The sequence below is a fragment of the Eumetopias jubatus genome, unplaced genomic scaffold (assembly GCF_037043125.1).
Source record: "Eumetopias jubatus isolate StellerSeaLion01/CBP00866 unplaced genomic scaffold, mEumJub1_p1.0 scaffold_8, whole genome shotgun sequence".
Lineage (NCBI taxonomy): Eukaryota > Metazoa > Chordata > Mammalia > Carnivora > Otariidae > Eumetopias > Eumetopias jubatus.
Window position 1 is genome coordinate 81,778,946 of NW_028274814.1, and position 15,072 is coordinate 81,794,017.

The 15,072-nt window shown below is 53.8% G+C and overlaps 1 protein-coding gene across 6 annotated transcripts; it reads right to left on the reverse strand.

Moving 5' to 3' along the window:
- Positions 1–621: 621 nt before the first annotated feature.
- ITGB7 (integrin subunit beta 7) lies at positions 622–14,318 on the reverse strand. 6 transcript variants are annotated; one of them, XM_028125446.2, is made up of 16 exons: positions 14,218–14,318; positions 9,714–9,761; positions 8,959–9,162; positions 7,052–7,253; positions 6,805–6,975; positions 5,821–6,062; positions 5,330–5,488; positions 4,916–5,011; positions 4,661–4,750; positions 3,452–3,598; positions 2,854–3,047; positions 2,254–2,477; positions 1,789–2,008; positions 1,442–1,650; positions 975–1,132; positions 622–723 (listed from the first exon to the last, which is right to left on the reverse strand). In XM_028125446.2, exons 3-16 carry the CDS (start codon positions 9,157–9,159, stop codon positions 643–645), a joined length of 2,394 nt encoding a protein of 797 aa, XP_027981247.2. In that variant the 5' UTR covers positions 9,160–9,162; positions 9,714–9,761; positions 14,218–14,318; the 3' UTR covers positions 622–642. The 6 variants fall into 6 exon arrangements, with proteins under 6 accessions (XP_027981247.2, XP_087882217.1, XP_087882216.1 ...); XM_088026091.1 differs by having other exon boundaries at positions 9,685–9,761; XM_088026090.1 differs by lacking the exon at positions 14,218–14,318 and adding an exon at positions 12,521–12,539.
- Positions 14,319–15,072: the final 754 nt, after the last annotated feature.

A 15,072-nucleotide genomic window follows, 5' to 3' on the forward strand; every position in this document is an offset into this window, starting at 1 on the left:
TCTTTTTTTGGGAAAGCTTTTTCTTTGGGGCCAAAGTGGTTTTCCGTTTTCCCCCCAAATATAACCACCCCAAACGTCCGGCATCCTGGAAACCACCGTTTAAAACTCCCCTCCACAGAAGAGCAACAAGTGGAAGTAAAAACAGGATATCACTTCTGAATAAGAAAAACAAAACACACACGCTAGAACAGAATGAGGTTAGGGTACCAGCGTGTCAGAGTGTGGCTCTGCAGTCCTACATCAGCATAGCCCGAGGATTGAGCAGCCCACCCCCAGCAGCCGCTTCCCGTGCGGCCGCTGACTGAATCTCCTGCACGTCAGGTTAGAGCCAGTCTCCCCACCCTCAGGTGCTGGGGGAGGACTGAGGCCCAGGCTCCACAGCCTGCTCTGGCCGTGGGTAAAGCAAGAGGACTACTGTGCCCTGAGGTAAGAGTCTTTATTGTATACGGGGGCGCAGGAGCTGACCGCCACTCGTGAGGTAGGGAAGCAAGGTTGCGGGGGTAGGCAGCCCTCAGGTGTCACTCAGAATGAAGTAGGTGGTGACCATTCATTCCTCAGTAGTCCCCTACCAGGCTGCTGAGAAGAAAGAGAAGAGCCCTGGGAGGAGTGTCCGTCCCGCCCCCCCCCCCCCCCCCCCCCGCTTCAGAGAAGGGGACTTCCTGCCTCCTGAAAGCAGGGGTTGACCGTGGTCGTGATGGCGCTTCTGTAGAGAGGATTGCTGTCCTGGGGAGGGAGGTCGGAAACAATGAGGAAAAGTCCCAGGTCCCCTCCTTTATCTAACCCTAAGAGGCCAACCTCGAGTTTGAGCAGCACCCCAAGAGCTGATGGGCATTAGGGGGGTGGGGCAGAGGAGGCACAGACCAAAGGGGGGTGGCCTAGGTGGAAGGAGTCAGGGCTGAGGGTGGGGTGGGAAGCAGAGAGCAAAGAGGTCCTAACCAGGGAGAGCCCAGTAGGGTAGAAGGCAGTCTCCCCACCTGCTTCCACTTGAGCTGCTGCTGCTCCTTCTCAAAGCGCCTGTATTCTCGGCGATCGTAGATTTCCACAGAAAGCCGGTAAGCCAGGACTAGGACCAGGCCCACTGCCACGATGCCCCCCATGCAGCCCAGCACAGTGGCCTGGGTGTGATTTGCTTCTATGGAGAAGAAACAGCAGGGCATGGGGATTGGTGGGCAGTTGCCCACAGTGTGTCCAGCCTCCCCATCCCTGCCTGTCACTGAAAACAAAGGGAACCCGGCCGGTGCCCAAGGTTATCCTCAGTGGCCAAGGCCTTAGTCTCCTCTAAGTCTCCCATCGCCTCCACTTTTGCCTGGACTCTGCTCTACTTCAACCCCTAGCCTGGTTTCCCATTCTCTCCACCTCCCCAACCCCAGAGTTCTGAGGCCCTACCCATCAAACTTCCAGGGCTCCCTTGGGCATGTCCACGGCATCTCTGCCCACTTACTCTCTTGGGGTCTCACTCTCAGCACGACCTTGCCTTCGGCTTCCTCCTCCACCAGGAAGAAGAACAGCTGGTTGTCCAGGGTCCTCTCTTTGCACCAGCCATCATCCAGGATAGGGGCCAAAGTCAGAGTCACGTTGGCAGAGGCACAAGCCCTGCTGCAGTTGAGGGCCAGGGGACCAGTCCCAAAGGCCCCACACTCTGCACAGTCCCTGTCCGGTGGACGCCAAGAGGTTACCAGCTGGGCAGCTGTCACCCACACTACACAGCAGGAAGGAGCGGGCCAGTGGGAATGGCTCAGCGAGCCCCACTGTGCCCCTGCTCCCAGGCTGTCAGACCTGAGGCCTCACCTGTGTCTCTCGCATGACGTCTCGCAGCCTGGGCACTGCTCACAGAGGGCACCGAAGTGGCCGTCCAAGCACTGGCAGCGGTTGCACTTGCAGCGTCCGTGCCCACTGCAGAGATTGCCGTCGGGGCTGATACAGCTGTCCGTGTCCCCACTGCACTCGCACGCTCTGCCCGTGCGGTTGGCGTAACAGTGACACAATCCACATCGGCAGCGGCCAAAGCCTGGGGCAGAGCCACGCACGGGCTGACAACCATACTCTTCACACACACTGGGCATCACGTGCCACCACGGGCTGCCTAGAGCTGGTCTGCTCCTGTGCATCCAGTTCCCTCCCAAGTGGGCCAGGCACCTCCAACTCCTACACCAGAATCCTCAATACCCGCCCTTAGGGCCATGAGGTTCCCAGAGCCTAAACACCCGTGGGAGCCACTCTGCCCCCCACCCTTCTCCCAAAGTCTGCAGGTACCTCCGCAGAGGATGCCCTCGTGGCGCTCACAGCTAGCATCGTCACACTCGCACAGACGCCCGGAGCTCTGTCCACTGCAGCTGCAGCGTCCACAATGACACCGTCCCTTCCCGCTGCACAAGGGCCCCGTCCCGTTGGGGGCCCGGCACCCTGATTCCAGATCCGGGGAGGACAGCTCAGCCTCAGAGCATTCACAGAGTCGACCCAGGCGGCCGGGGGCACAGCTGGGGCGGGGGGCGGGAGGGGGGAAGGCGGAGGCGGGGTCAGGCAGAGCCAGGCAAGGGAAAGGTGGGTCAGAGGGTTTGACCATCCCTTGACCTATCTTTCCCAGGATCCTCTAAACCTAAGCTCTCAAAAAGAGTTGGAGAGAGATGAGTGCCTGAAGGGATGCCAGTGTATGGCTGAGCGCCAAGAAGTAGAAGAGTGGAGGGGAGGGTCTTGGCATATCTGGGAAGCTTCAGAAGAAAATCCAGGTGGAGTCTTGGGATGTCTGGAAAAAGATGTCTAGAGACACCAGTTGGAGGATAGAAGGGAGAAGAAGAACACCCGGCTCAGTCATGTGGGGGGGCCACAGGGGTGAAAGGAAGCTGGAGGCCTCACCTGCATACGCCACATTGTAGGAGCCCCTGGCCATCACTGCAGTGGGGAGCCTGGGGCTGGGTGTCCCTGCAGTTACAATCACACAGCGTGTGCAACTCCACAATCAGCTCTTCTGAGAAGCCAAGGGCTCGCAGCTTCAGAAGATGGGGCTCTGAGAAGCAGCGGGCAGCTTGGAGAGTAACCAAAAAATTCACCTGAGGACAATGTGGGCAGAAATCAGACTTAAGGTCCTGTGTCCACACACACACACACACACACCCCAAACCTATTGATCTTCCAGAACCTATGTGGGCAGAAATCAGACTTAAGGTCCTGTGTCCACACACACACACACACACACACACACACACACCCCAAACCTATTGATCCTCCAGAATCTAATCCTTAAGAAATTAAGGGATAGGATCATGCTAACACCCATCTCTTAGACACCCACTGGAGGAAACCATTCATTAAACCCTTTTAGAAAGGATGGATGGAGAACTACCCCCATGCTTTTGCATTGTTCTCTGTGTCTGCCCCCCATCTTTTCCTGCCTGCTTCAATTTCCCTCCCCCACCCCACTTCCTTCCTTCTGCCTATCTCGGCTGGCTCTCACCGTCTGGTTGGTTCGGACGTGGTTGCACTGGCCCCGGTCCCCAGCCTCACTCTCCCTCTTCTCAGGATCCCCACACTGAGATTCATATGAGATGTGGACCCCGGGAGGGAGTGGAGAGTGTTCGAGGGTCACCGTGGATGACAGGCTCTGTGGAAGGGAGACAGTGAGTAACCACGTGAAGGCAGGACTCCAACCCCACCTCGTGCCCTCTCCAGCCATTCCAAATTCCACCATACCCCTGCCCTCGGCCCACTGTGGGGCCCCTTGCAACGTGCAGTGGCTGCTTCTCAAACCCCAAATCAGGATATATAACCTGTGTGTGTAAAGGGCTCAAGGGCAGAGTCTTTCAATTGAGTTTGCCCTGGGAAATTGGATACTGTCTCAGATTTCCTCACCGTGGCTTTAGGATGTGATCCCTGTCATAAGAAGTCTACGGCATGGTTACAGAGCTAAGCCCAAGAAACACAAGGATCTTTATGGTTCCCTCTACCTGTAAAATTCTATGGTTCCTGTGAAGAATGTCTGAATTATTTGTAAGCTCAGTGAAAGTAGGCTCCAGATGTTTCTTTATGTACGGATCGACTGGGGCATGAATGCCAGCCCTTCTATTATCTTTGTGACATTCAGCCTCCTGTGTCTGTATCCCCAACTATAAAATGGGGGTGCTAATCGTTAGCAAACAGGGGTTTAGTGGGGTAAATGAGATGGCAAACAGCACGTGCAGTTAGGACAGTGCTTGGCACGAAATACCAACTCAATGAATGTTCCTTTCCTTCCTTGCCCAGAGCAGGGCTCCGTGCTCTGCACAAGCCAGACACCAGATTTACAAATGTCAGACTGGGGATGCCTGGGTGGCTCAGATGGTTAAGCGTCTGCCTTCGTCTCAGGTCATGATCCCGGGGTCCTGGGATTGAGCCCCGCATCGGGCTCCCAGTTCGGCGGGGAGCCTGCTTCTCCCTCTCCCACTCCCCCTGCTTGTGTTCCCTCTCTTGCTGTGTCTCTCTCTGTCAAATCAATAAAGAAAATCTTTAAAAAAAAAAAAGTCAGACTGGGTGAGTAAATGATGAATGACAGCCATAGGCAAACTGTAGGTAGGAGCTGTGGAGAGCTACACCAAAAAGTGATCAGTCCTTCTTAGTTCTGCCACCTCCCCTGAAGGCCCCTTTCCAATGCCCGCCCTCACCATGCTGCCCAGTCTCAGCCCCTCACATTATAAGCGTCCATGATGAGCTGCACCACGTTGCTGGAGTCCTCGCTCAACTCCCCCACTGCAGACTTAGGAATCAGCTTACTCAGCTCCTAGGTTATGAGGAGTCGAGAGAAATGGTGGGTCACAGTTAGGGGGAAGCGGGCTTCTGGGGGGTCTGGAAGGGGGCGAGGGCATACGGGGAGTTGGAGAATGGGTCTTTGAGGGAGTTGAGAAAGGCTCATGGAGGGAAGGTCTGGCATTCAGCCAATTCTCACCTGGTAGACAGGGAGCGTGGCACTGGTGACAGCAAAGATGGGCTGGATGTTTGCCGCAGACAGGGCCTGGGCTACCTGACCCACAGAGGGGTAGTCCTGGGCAGGGGAGCGGGGACAAGATGAGCACCGCAGGTCTCCCCCACAACATCCAAGGTGCCCTCCGCCCAGGAAATCTGGGCACCGGGGTTCTACCAGCTAGAGGAACCCCGGAGGCTCAGCAAGGAGGAGGGAGGGGCTAGGGAGTGGGGTGACATGGGTTTCTGTCTGAGCAGTGGGGGGACATGGAGAAGAGGAGCTGCCGGGGAAGAGAGCAGGGTGGTCACTGGTAAGGATAAAGAGGTAGGGGTGGGGGTCCTGGGCATAGAGGAAGGGGGCGCTCAGCTAGGGAGGGGTGGGACAAGGCTAGGGACTCACAAACTCTGGGCTGCGACTATAGAGGCCATTGCTGTCCAAGTGGCAGTGCCCATCGCTGGGCATGAAAATGCCACCCAGCTTCCCATCCCCAGCAGTGTGGAATGTGTCATCTGAAGTGAACACCAGCAGTCGGGACACATTTCTCCAGCCAATCCGCTCCTGGGGTTGGGGGTTGGACGTAGGCTGTGCACTTGGGCTCTAGGAGCCATGGATTTGCCAGCCTCATTCCGAGTCAGTCTGAGTATCCCCCTGTCTCCAGTATCCCCCCAAACAGGGTTGTTGCTAGTGGAGGCCTTCTTATGAATTAGAAAACCATGAGTCTTCCTCAAGATATTTTACTCCAATCCACCAGGTAATTGTTAAAATGAATATGCAAACTACAGGGACTATGGTACAAAGGGCACCCCTAGAATTGGGCACTGCACGACCCTAGGGGGCAGTCTTGGCCCCAAACAGTGCCTCAGACTCAGATGCCCTCCCCACCTCCTCACCTGGCAGAGTGCAGCCTGCAGAATGGCATCGAAGCCACCTTCAGGGGAGTCCAGGTTGCCAGACACGCTCTGGCGCCCCACCTCCCGCTCAAAGGCCTCAGCATCCCCGGTCAGGGACAGCACATGGTGAAAGCTGAAGGGGGGCTGGCAGCGCTCCAGCCGGGTGGGGCAGGGGTGGCGAAGTTTGGAGGGCACCGTGCTCACGAAGGGCAGCACTGTTTTGTCCACGAAGGAGCCAAAGCCTGAGAGGGGGGCATCATGAGGGCTGTGCCAGAAGTCACTGGCCGGCAGCCGGGTGGAAGGGCCACTGCTGAGGACTCAGAAGGCAGAGGTCCATGGGAAGCAGTGGGGCGCGGTCAGGGGGACCGTCACAGAGGAGTAGAGGAGATAAGGAGAGTGAGTGCTCCTGGCGTGCAGGGACCAAGTACCTGGCGGGGGGGGGGGGGGGGGGAAGGGGTTGGATCCCTGGCTCAGGGCAGTGGGGGCAGGAGGTGATCAAGGAGAGGACACAGTAGAGGTCAGGCAGGGTCTCCGGAGGAAGAAGGAGAGGGTGTAGGGTGTAGCAGGAGGCAAAGGAGGGCCTCTTGAACCAGGGAGATGCGAGTGCTGAATGCGCAGTCAGGGACAGTGGCCTTTAGCCCTTGTCTGCGAGTCCCAGACAGGGCTGAGACGCTGGCGTCAGGGCAGTTAACTGGGTTGGTAGATCCAGGGTGCACTGTCTGACCCCTGGGAGCTGTGTGAACCCCCTCTGGCCAGACTCTGGGATTCAGTCATCCCTCCTGTAGAATGAGTGGTCCTACTGGACAGTCTCCTAAATCCCCTCCAGTGCTGTCCTGGAAGATGAATGGCTTTGGGAAGAGACGCCGGAAACATGTGGCCTGGGCAGGTCTGTTAAAAACTGGGAGAGGGCAGGTAGGGCCCCGGGCTTCTGCAGGGGGGACGCCGAAGGCCGGCGGGGCTCAGGGCGGCGCGGCGAGCGCTCACCGATGCGCACCGAGTGGGTGACCTCCTGCAGCCGCATCAGCAGGGCGTGTCCGAGCTGTCGCACGCGCTCCAGGTCGTCCTTCATGGAGTAGCTCAGGTCCATGAGGTAGTACAGGTCGACCGGGTACCCCTCGGCCCGCAGGAAGCTCACGCGGAGCCGCTGAGGCTCCCCTGGGGGGCGGGCGGGCGTGGGTCAGCCCAGCCCCGCCGCCCCCCACACCGCCGCCCCCGGGAGGGGGTTACTCACCTGGCCGCAGCGTGACCCGGACCCGCTGCGGCGCCAGCTGCGTGGCCCCCTCGCCACGGGTGCCCGGGCCCAGGGGCTGGTCCTGCAGCACCTCCAGCCGGCCGCGGGGCTCCTCCAGCTCCCCCGGGGGGCAGCCGCGGGCCAGCAGCTCCTGTCGCCGGCCGCAGCGCCGCTCCTCGGCCAGCCCCGACGCGGTGAAGTTCTGAGCCCAAGGGGATGCGCGTCGGGACTCTGGTCCCCCAGGGACCCTCCCCCCCAAGCCCCTGCCATCCAGGCGGTTCCCAACCCTCCCCTCACAGGTCGCTGAGGCCCTCAGATGCCCTCCCCTCCCCGCCCCCCCCACAGCCCCCTCCAACCTGGTCCTGTCCTTCTGGTCGGAGCCCACTTCCTCTAGCACCCCACCTCCCCTCTGCTTATCTAGACAACCCCCTCGCCCTAGCCATCTACCCTTCTCCTCCCCCCACCCCCACCCCAGGGCCACAGACTTCCTGTTGAGATCTCAGGGACCTCACTACCACAAGAAAAGGAGGAGCCTGGCCTCCTAGTCGAACCTCTCCTGCATGCTCAGGCCAGACCCGGACAGCCGGTCAGGCTAGGTAAGACCGGGGCTAAGTTCCTGGGTAGGGGAAGGACAGGGACAGAAGAGGAGACTCTCCCACACACACATCCCACCCCAGTGTGTCTGGTACCTCTGGGACTGGCTGGGAAGTGGCAGAGGAAGGAAATGGTTACAATGGCTTCTCAGCTGGCCCTGGTGCCTGCCTTAGGCCCAAAGATTGAAGGAGGCAGACACATATCTGCCTGTCTGCCTGGCACCTCCCTGCTCTCTGCCTCGTGCTGACTCGGAATCTCCTCTTCTGCTCCTCCCGGATTCATGACGTGCCCTTCTCCTGGGCTGGCTCAGCCTCCGCTCAGTTTCTGTGTCTCTGCCTTCTAGTGAGGTGGCCCTCATCTCTGATCTAACTCTCTGTCTTCCGGTGGGAGAGACAGTTCTGCCCCCACCCCCAGCTCAGGTACCCACCATGCTCTGCCACTCCATGAGCCCTGTCTCTTTAAGGCACAAAGAACCACCTTGTTTGACCAGCCAGGGAGACACCCACTCCCCAGCATCCTTCTTGGCCACTTAGGTAGATCAAACCTTTCCCCAAAGCCTACATACACACTTCTACCTCCTTCCCTTCTACTCTCCCAGCCACAGGAGGCTACATACCTTAGGAACGTTATGCACACGCACCCCCAACACACACTCAGAAACCCAGTCACACACTTTGTGCTAGGGACTAACCCTCAATGTGATGATGGCATTTGGAGATGGAGCCTCTGGGAAGAAATTAGGATTAGCTGAGATCATGAAGGGGGAGCCCTCACGATGGGATTAATGCCCTTATAAGAGAAGGCACCAGAGAGCTTGTCTACAGCACGACTGCAGGCCAGGGAGAGGGATCTCACGAGGAACCAAATTGGCTGGCACCTTGATCTTGGATTCCTAGTCTCCAGAACTGTGAGAAATAAATTCCTGTTGCTTAAGCCATCCAGTCTGTGGTATGTTGTTATGCCGCCCGAGCTGACAAATACACTTTCTCACATGTATACATGTGCCGCAGCTCCCTCTACCTCTGCACAAGCATGAGTTCCAGCAAGGACATACTTCTCCAAATTTATGGTCCCATGTCTTCTCCAAAGATACACAAATACACAGATACATAAGCGTACACACTCAGGAACCTTGCAAACATGTGAATGCACACACACACAATCACACACAGTAGTCCTATGTGCGCACATTCAGTCACACATGAACTGCAGAGTGCGCCCAGAAAATCACACATTTGCCCACACAATCACACACATAGCTCTGTTCTGCACATGCACACACGCAGGTTCAAAGGCCACAGGCTCATCTTTACCAGTTGCTTGCACCATGCACAACTTGGGTGTGAGAGGATGCATTCCCGGCAAGAGGAGGCAGGCTGGCAGGACCCCTGCAGGGATGGCTCAGGATCCCTCCATTCTGTGGCCTTCTCGGGTGATGAGATCTCGGCATCCAATTCACTCTCACCTCTGCTCAGGACCAGCAGGGAAACAAGGACCATGGACAAAGCCACCATGGCCTGCAATAGGATATAAAAGGGGACACGTGGGCCCCTAGGGAGGACCTCCAAGCTCTCAGTCCTCTAAACTTAGCCTGTGGTTGTCACTCTTAAAACTCTACCTCAGGGGAGCCTGCCTGGCTTAGTCGGTAAAGCGTGCAACTCTTGATCTCAGGGTGATGAGTTTAAGCCCCACCTTGGGTGTAGAGCTTACTTAAGAAAACAACAGTAACAACAACAACAACAAGACAAAAGCTTTACCCCAATTCTTTTTTTTAACCCAATTCTTTATCTCCCCTGATAGTCTCCCTGTGGATTCAGCAGTTTCTTTAAAGTGTCAGGAAGAGGCAGCTACCACACCTGGGTAGGAGCCTCAGAGAAGCCCCGTCCCTCCTGTGTGCAGACTTTACTAGGCCAAGGTGGGCAAAATGGCCTAACAAGAGTCTGGAGGCTAGGCCCAGAAGCACTAAGGTCTACACCCACCCAGGTCTATAGACCAAGATTCCAAGCCACAGTGGAAACAGAACTGAACAGGAAACAGACCAGGTTCTGGTCGGGCTTCAGTCACTCACTGGCTGTATGGCAGGTCAGAATTTTTCTCTGGGCCTTAGTTTCCACATCTGCAAAGAGAGAGAGTTAAATAAATAATCTGACAGCCCTTGCAGCTTTCATAATCTTGGATTCTAAATGAAGGAACAGGGGCGCCTGGGTGGCTCAGTCGGTTGAGCGTCTGCCTTGGGCTCAGGTCATGATCTCAGGGTCCTGGAATCGAGTCCCATGTCGGGCTCCCTGCTCCGCGGGGAGTCTGCTGCTCCCTCTCCCTCTGCCTCCTCCTCACTGCTCATGCTCATGCTCATGCTCTGTCTCTCTCTCTTTCAAATAAAGGAATGAAATCTTAAAAAGAGAGAGAGAGAGAGAGAGAGAAGAAAACATTTAAAAAATGATCCCAGAATCCTGGGATCGAGCCCCACATCGGGCTCCCTGCTCCACGGGAAGCCTGCTTCTCCCTCTCCCACTCCCCCTGCTTGTGTTCCCTCTCTCGCTGTGTCTCTCTCTGTCAAATAAATAAATAAAATCTTAAAAAAAATAAACAAAGGAAGAGGATCAAGGGTTCTAAATTTAAGGGAGGAAAGTCAGGGAACGGGAATGAGAGGGAGGAAGGCTGGAGCTGATGAAGGAGTGCGTGAAAGAGGCAGGGAAGGTAGCTGACATGGTAGCAAGAGGAATAAAGATTAGACCATAAGAAAACTTTCTAAATGTCTGGGATAATGGACGAAGGCAAGCCACGGTTGGTAAAATTTTCTCTTTCTTGTACTTTCCAAATACAGACTGAAGAAAGAGCCTGAAGGCAGGGTAATTCCTGGAATGACCTCTAGGGAGAACTAGGCAAATGTCTGATTGTTAAAAACTTATTAATTAAAAATTTGAGTAGGCAAGCCATAACCATGCTTCAAAAATCAAAAAGTTAGGGGAACTCCTGGGTGGTGCAGTCGGTTAAGTGTCTGACTCTTGGTTTTCGGCTTGGGTCCCGGTATCAGGGTCATGAGATCAAGCTCCAAGTCCCTCCAGTTCTGTGCTCAGCGCGGTATCTGCTTGACACTCTCTCTCCCCCTGCCCCTCTCCCCTGCGTGCGCAGGCGCTCTCTCTCAAGTAAATAAATAAATAAATCTTTTTTAAAAATCAGAAAGTTAAATCACAATGGCCCCTTTTTACAGAGATGGAAAAGCTGATCCTACACTTCCTATGGAATTGCACAGGACCCTGAACAGCCAAAACAATCTTGAGAAAAAGACTGAAATTGGAGAACTTTCACTTCTCACTTTCAAAACTTACTAGAAACCTACAGTAATCAAGACAATGGGGTACTGGCATAAGGATCGATGAGATAAAATTGAGAGTCCAGAAATAAATCCATCCATTTATGGCCGACTGATTTTCAACAAAGGTGCCAAACTATTCAATGGGGAGAGAACAGTCTTCGAGAAATGGTGCGGAATGACTGGCTATCCACATGTGAAGGAAGGAAGCTGGACTCCTGCCTCACAACATATACAAAAATTAACTGAAAATGGACCAAAGACCTAAATGTAAGTCCTTGAACTATAAGTTCTCTGAAGAAAATGGAAGGGTAAATCTTTGTGGCTTTGGACTTGACAATGGATTCTTAACGATGACATCAAAAACACAAGCAACAATAACAAAAAATAGGTCAATTGGACTTCATAAAAATATAAATATATAAATATAAAACTTTTGTGCATCAAAAAGCACTATGGAGAGAATGAAAATACAGGCTACAGAAAGGGAGGAAATATTTGCAAATCATATATCTCGTAAGTATCCAGAATATATAAAGAACTCTTACAACTCAACAACAAAAAGGCAAACCACCCCATTTTTAAACGGCAAAGGACTTACGTAGACATTTCTTTGAAGAAGACAGACAAATGGCCAACAAGCACAGAAAAAGATGCTTAACACCATTAGTCATCAGGGAAATCCCACAGTGAGATACCACTTCACACCCAGTAAATGGCTATAATAAAATATTTAAAAAATAGAAAAAGAGGATGTGGAAAATGTGGAACCATCATACATTGCTGGTGGGAATGTAAAATGGTGCAACACAGTTTGATAAATCCTCAGTAAGTTATTTAAAACAAAAATTTGTGCATGAACGTTCATAGCAGTACCATTCACAATAGCCTCAAGGTAGAAACAACGCAAATGTCCATCCGCTGATGAACGGATAAACAAAATGTGCTATAACCACACAATGGAATATTATTTGGCCATAGAAAGGGATGAAGTCCTGACACATGCTCCGATATCAATGAATCTCGCAAACGCGATGCTAAGGGACACCTGGGTGGCTCAGTCGTTAAGCGTCTGCCTTCGGCTCAGGTCATGATCCCGGGGTCCTGGGATCGAGCCCCGCATCGGGCTCCCTGCTCTGCAGGAAGCCTGCTTCTCCCTCTCCCACTCCCCCTGCTTGTGTTCCCTCTCTCGCTGTGTCTCTCTCTAATAAATAAATAAAATCTTAAAAACAACAACAACAAACAAACAAAACGTGATGCTAAGTGAACAAAACCAGTCACAAAAGACCACACATTGTATGACTTCGTTCATGTGAGCTCTTCTGACTAGACATTCACAGAAACAGAAAATAGATGGTGGTTGCCGGGGGTTGAGGAAGAGGGGAGAATGAGGAATAACTGCTTGATGGGCAGTTTCCTTTTGGAGTGAAGAAAAACTTCTAGAACTAGAACTAGAACTTCTAGAACTAGATAGCGGTGATGGTTGTACAACATTGTAAAAGTACTTAATGCCACTGAAATGCACACTTAAAAATGGTTAAAATGATAAATTTTAGGGGCACCTGGGTGGCTCAGTCAGTTAGGCGTCTGCCCTTGGCTCGGGTTTTGGTCGGGCTCCCTGCTCGGCGGGGAGCCTGCTTCTCCCTCTGCCTGCTGCACTCTCTGCTTGTGCTCTCCCTCTCTCTCTCTGGCAAATAAATAAATAAAGTATTTTTTTAAAAGTCCCTGGAAGAGGATTTGTGGGGTCACTAAATAGGTATCATTTGTAATGTTGGCGTGTATCACTAACATAACCTCTTTAGCAACTGTGTCAGTTTATATTCCCACCAGTGGTGTGTGTATGAGAAGCATGGGGAAGGGGTGGGGTGCCAAGTTGTTGACCTCAGCTGTTCTGCTCCCCGCTCCCCACCACTTGGGCCCTCAGGTGCAGTATATATATATATATACATCTGAGCCCCCCTCCTGTGTGAGGCCGGCCCAGGTCTCAGCCTCTGTAACCTCAACCCTGCTTGCTCAGCACGCCTGTGGTCGAGGAGGCAGGCGATGCTGCAGCACAAAGCCCGGTTTTGACTCATCTGTCAAGGTGGGGCCCCCAGGATTGGACATAACCAGAGACCTCAAACCCACTCATCTCCCCTAAAAGGAGCCCCTGGGATTCCCTGCATAGGGCTTCCCAACCCCCTTCTCCCAATTTTCCCTCTTCTTGCTAACATGGGGATACACGACCTGCTACTTGCTTCTGTTAATTTCTCTCTCCCCCTCCCCCCCAGCTATTCAAAACTTTGGTGACATCTTTCTGCTGCTTTTCTCTTCTCCACTTCTTTACAGCTCTTTATTTTACTTCCTTTTCCCTCTTATCCTAACCATAGAGCAGCAGAGTGGTCTACTTCATCCCCCTCTTTTTACAAATGGAAACCTGAATCCCAGAGCAATAAGTGACTTGCCCACGGTCACACAGTGAATAGGGATAAAGACAGGTGAGGCTCAGTTTGTTTGCCACTTTCCTCCCCTCCAACCCCAGCCACCATCATCATCAAAAGTTGTGCCTTCTCCCCACCAGCTCCAGTGGGCTCCACCTGATCCCCTTTCTCTTCCCTTGCAGGGCTCTTCTTCCGTCTTCCCTTCTTTCCCTCTGTAATTGTCCCATTTTTCCTGGACTCGATTCTGACTCCAATACACACCCTAACATCCCCCTTGAGCACCTGAGAAACAGCATTTTTCCAACCCATCCAGATCTCCCAAATCAAGTGGAATCCTCTGCTGCCCATTCAGCGGCACGAGGAGGGAAGAGAACTGAGCCACTGGGCCAGTCTCCCAGGACTGTGGTATCCACAGCCAAGGTGCCACTGGCAGAGCTGAGCTGAGCACCGGGCACTGGGCAGCAGGGCTATAGCAGCTGGAGACTCAGACTAGGAGAGCCCCTCTTTGACATAATCCTTGGCACATGGCGGGCACTCAAGTGATGGTAGTCATACACCCCCTACCTTCTTTGCCTCCCTCCAGCCCCACTTTTGGGAAACCCACGCAGGAGAGATGGGTAGGGGTGGGGAGGGGAGAGCTTGAGAAACTGGAGGAGAGAACTGGGAAGAGGATCTTAGGAAAGCAGAAAGGAGTTCAGAGCCTTTCCCCAGTCTCAGCCGGATCCTGGGTGTCTTCAGGTCAGAGCCCGGAGCCCTCTTCCCGGGGGGGGGGTGCTGGGAGCAGGCGGGGGTTGGGCACGTAAGGAGAGGAGGCAGAGGGCTGGTGCCCTGGTACTCACGGATGCGTGCAGAGCAGCCCTTCCTCCAGCAGCCGCAGCCTTTGTGTACTGATCTGGGAGGCTGCAGAGGAGGAAGTGACACACCCTGGGGTGGGGTGGAGGAGATTTCGGGGTGGTGGGGTAACTGACCTAGGAGAAGGTGGAGCCCCTAGGGGTGGAACTGAGCTGAGGGGGGTGACAATACAGGGATCTGGAAGGAAGCAAGGAAGCTTGTCTGGCTACTGAGCACCTATTACATGCTGGGCGTACCACGATATTATAATTAACCCCTGACATAGCCACAGGTTAGTATCTCTCCAGCCCCCAAATTTTACAGATGTAGAGGCTAAGAGGAAAGGTAGATGTTGCGACTCAGAGGTAAGAAATGAAAATCTTTGCCCAAGGCCACAGAGCTAGCAACTGGCTGGTGGGTTTCCATCCTGGGCTGCCTGCTTCCTAAATCGATGTGACCGCTCCACTTCTTCATACAAGAACATGATAGGAAAGGAAAAAGTATGGAGGCAATAAGTACTGGGAAGGGGGATGTTAGGGACTATGGGCACTGATTTTGAAAACCCAGTGCCCTCTCTATCATGCTGGCCGCTGAACTCCGTAGGCTCTGGAGCCAAACTGCCCGAGCTCCAGTCCTGCTCTCTCATGACAGCAGTGGGAACTTACGTAGTTACTTAGCCTTCCTGTGGCTTCATCTCATCGGTCCTGTGGAATTGAGGATTGCTGCGAGAATTAAATGAGATAATTCACATCAATGGCTTCCAAGAGACCCCGGGACAACCTAAGGGCTTGATAATAGGCTCCGTGGATGAGAAGGAGCACATCCTTCTCCGCACACAAGCGGAGAGGCTGAGAAATTCAAGG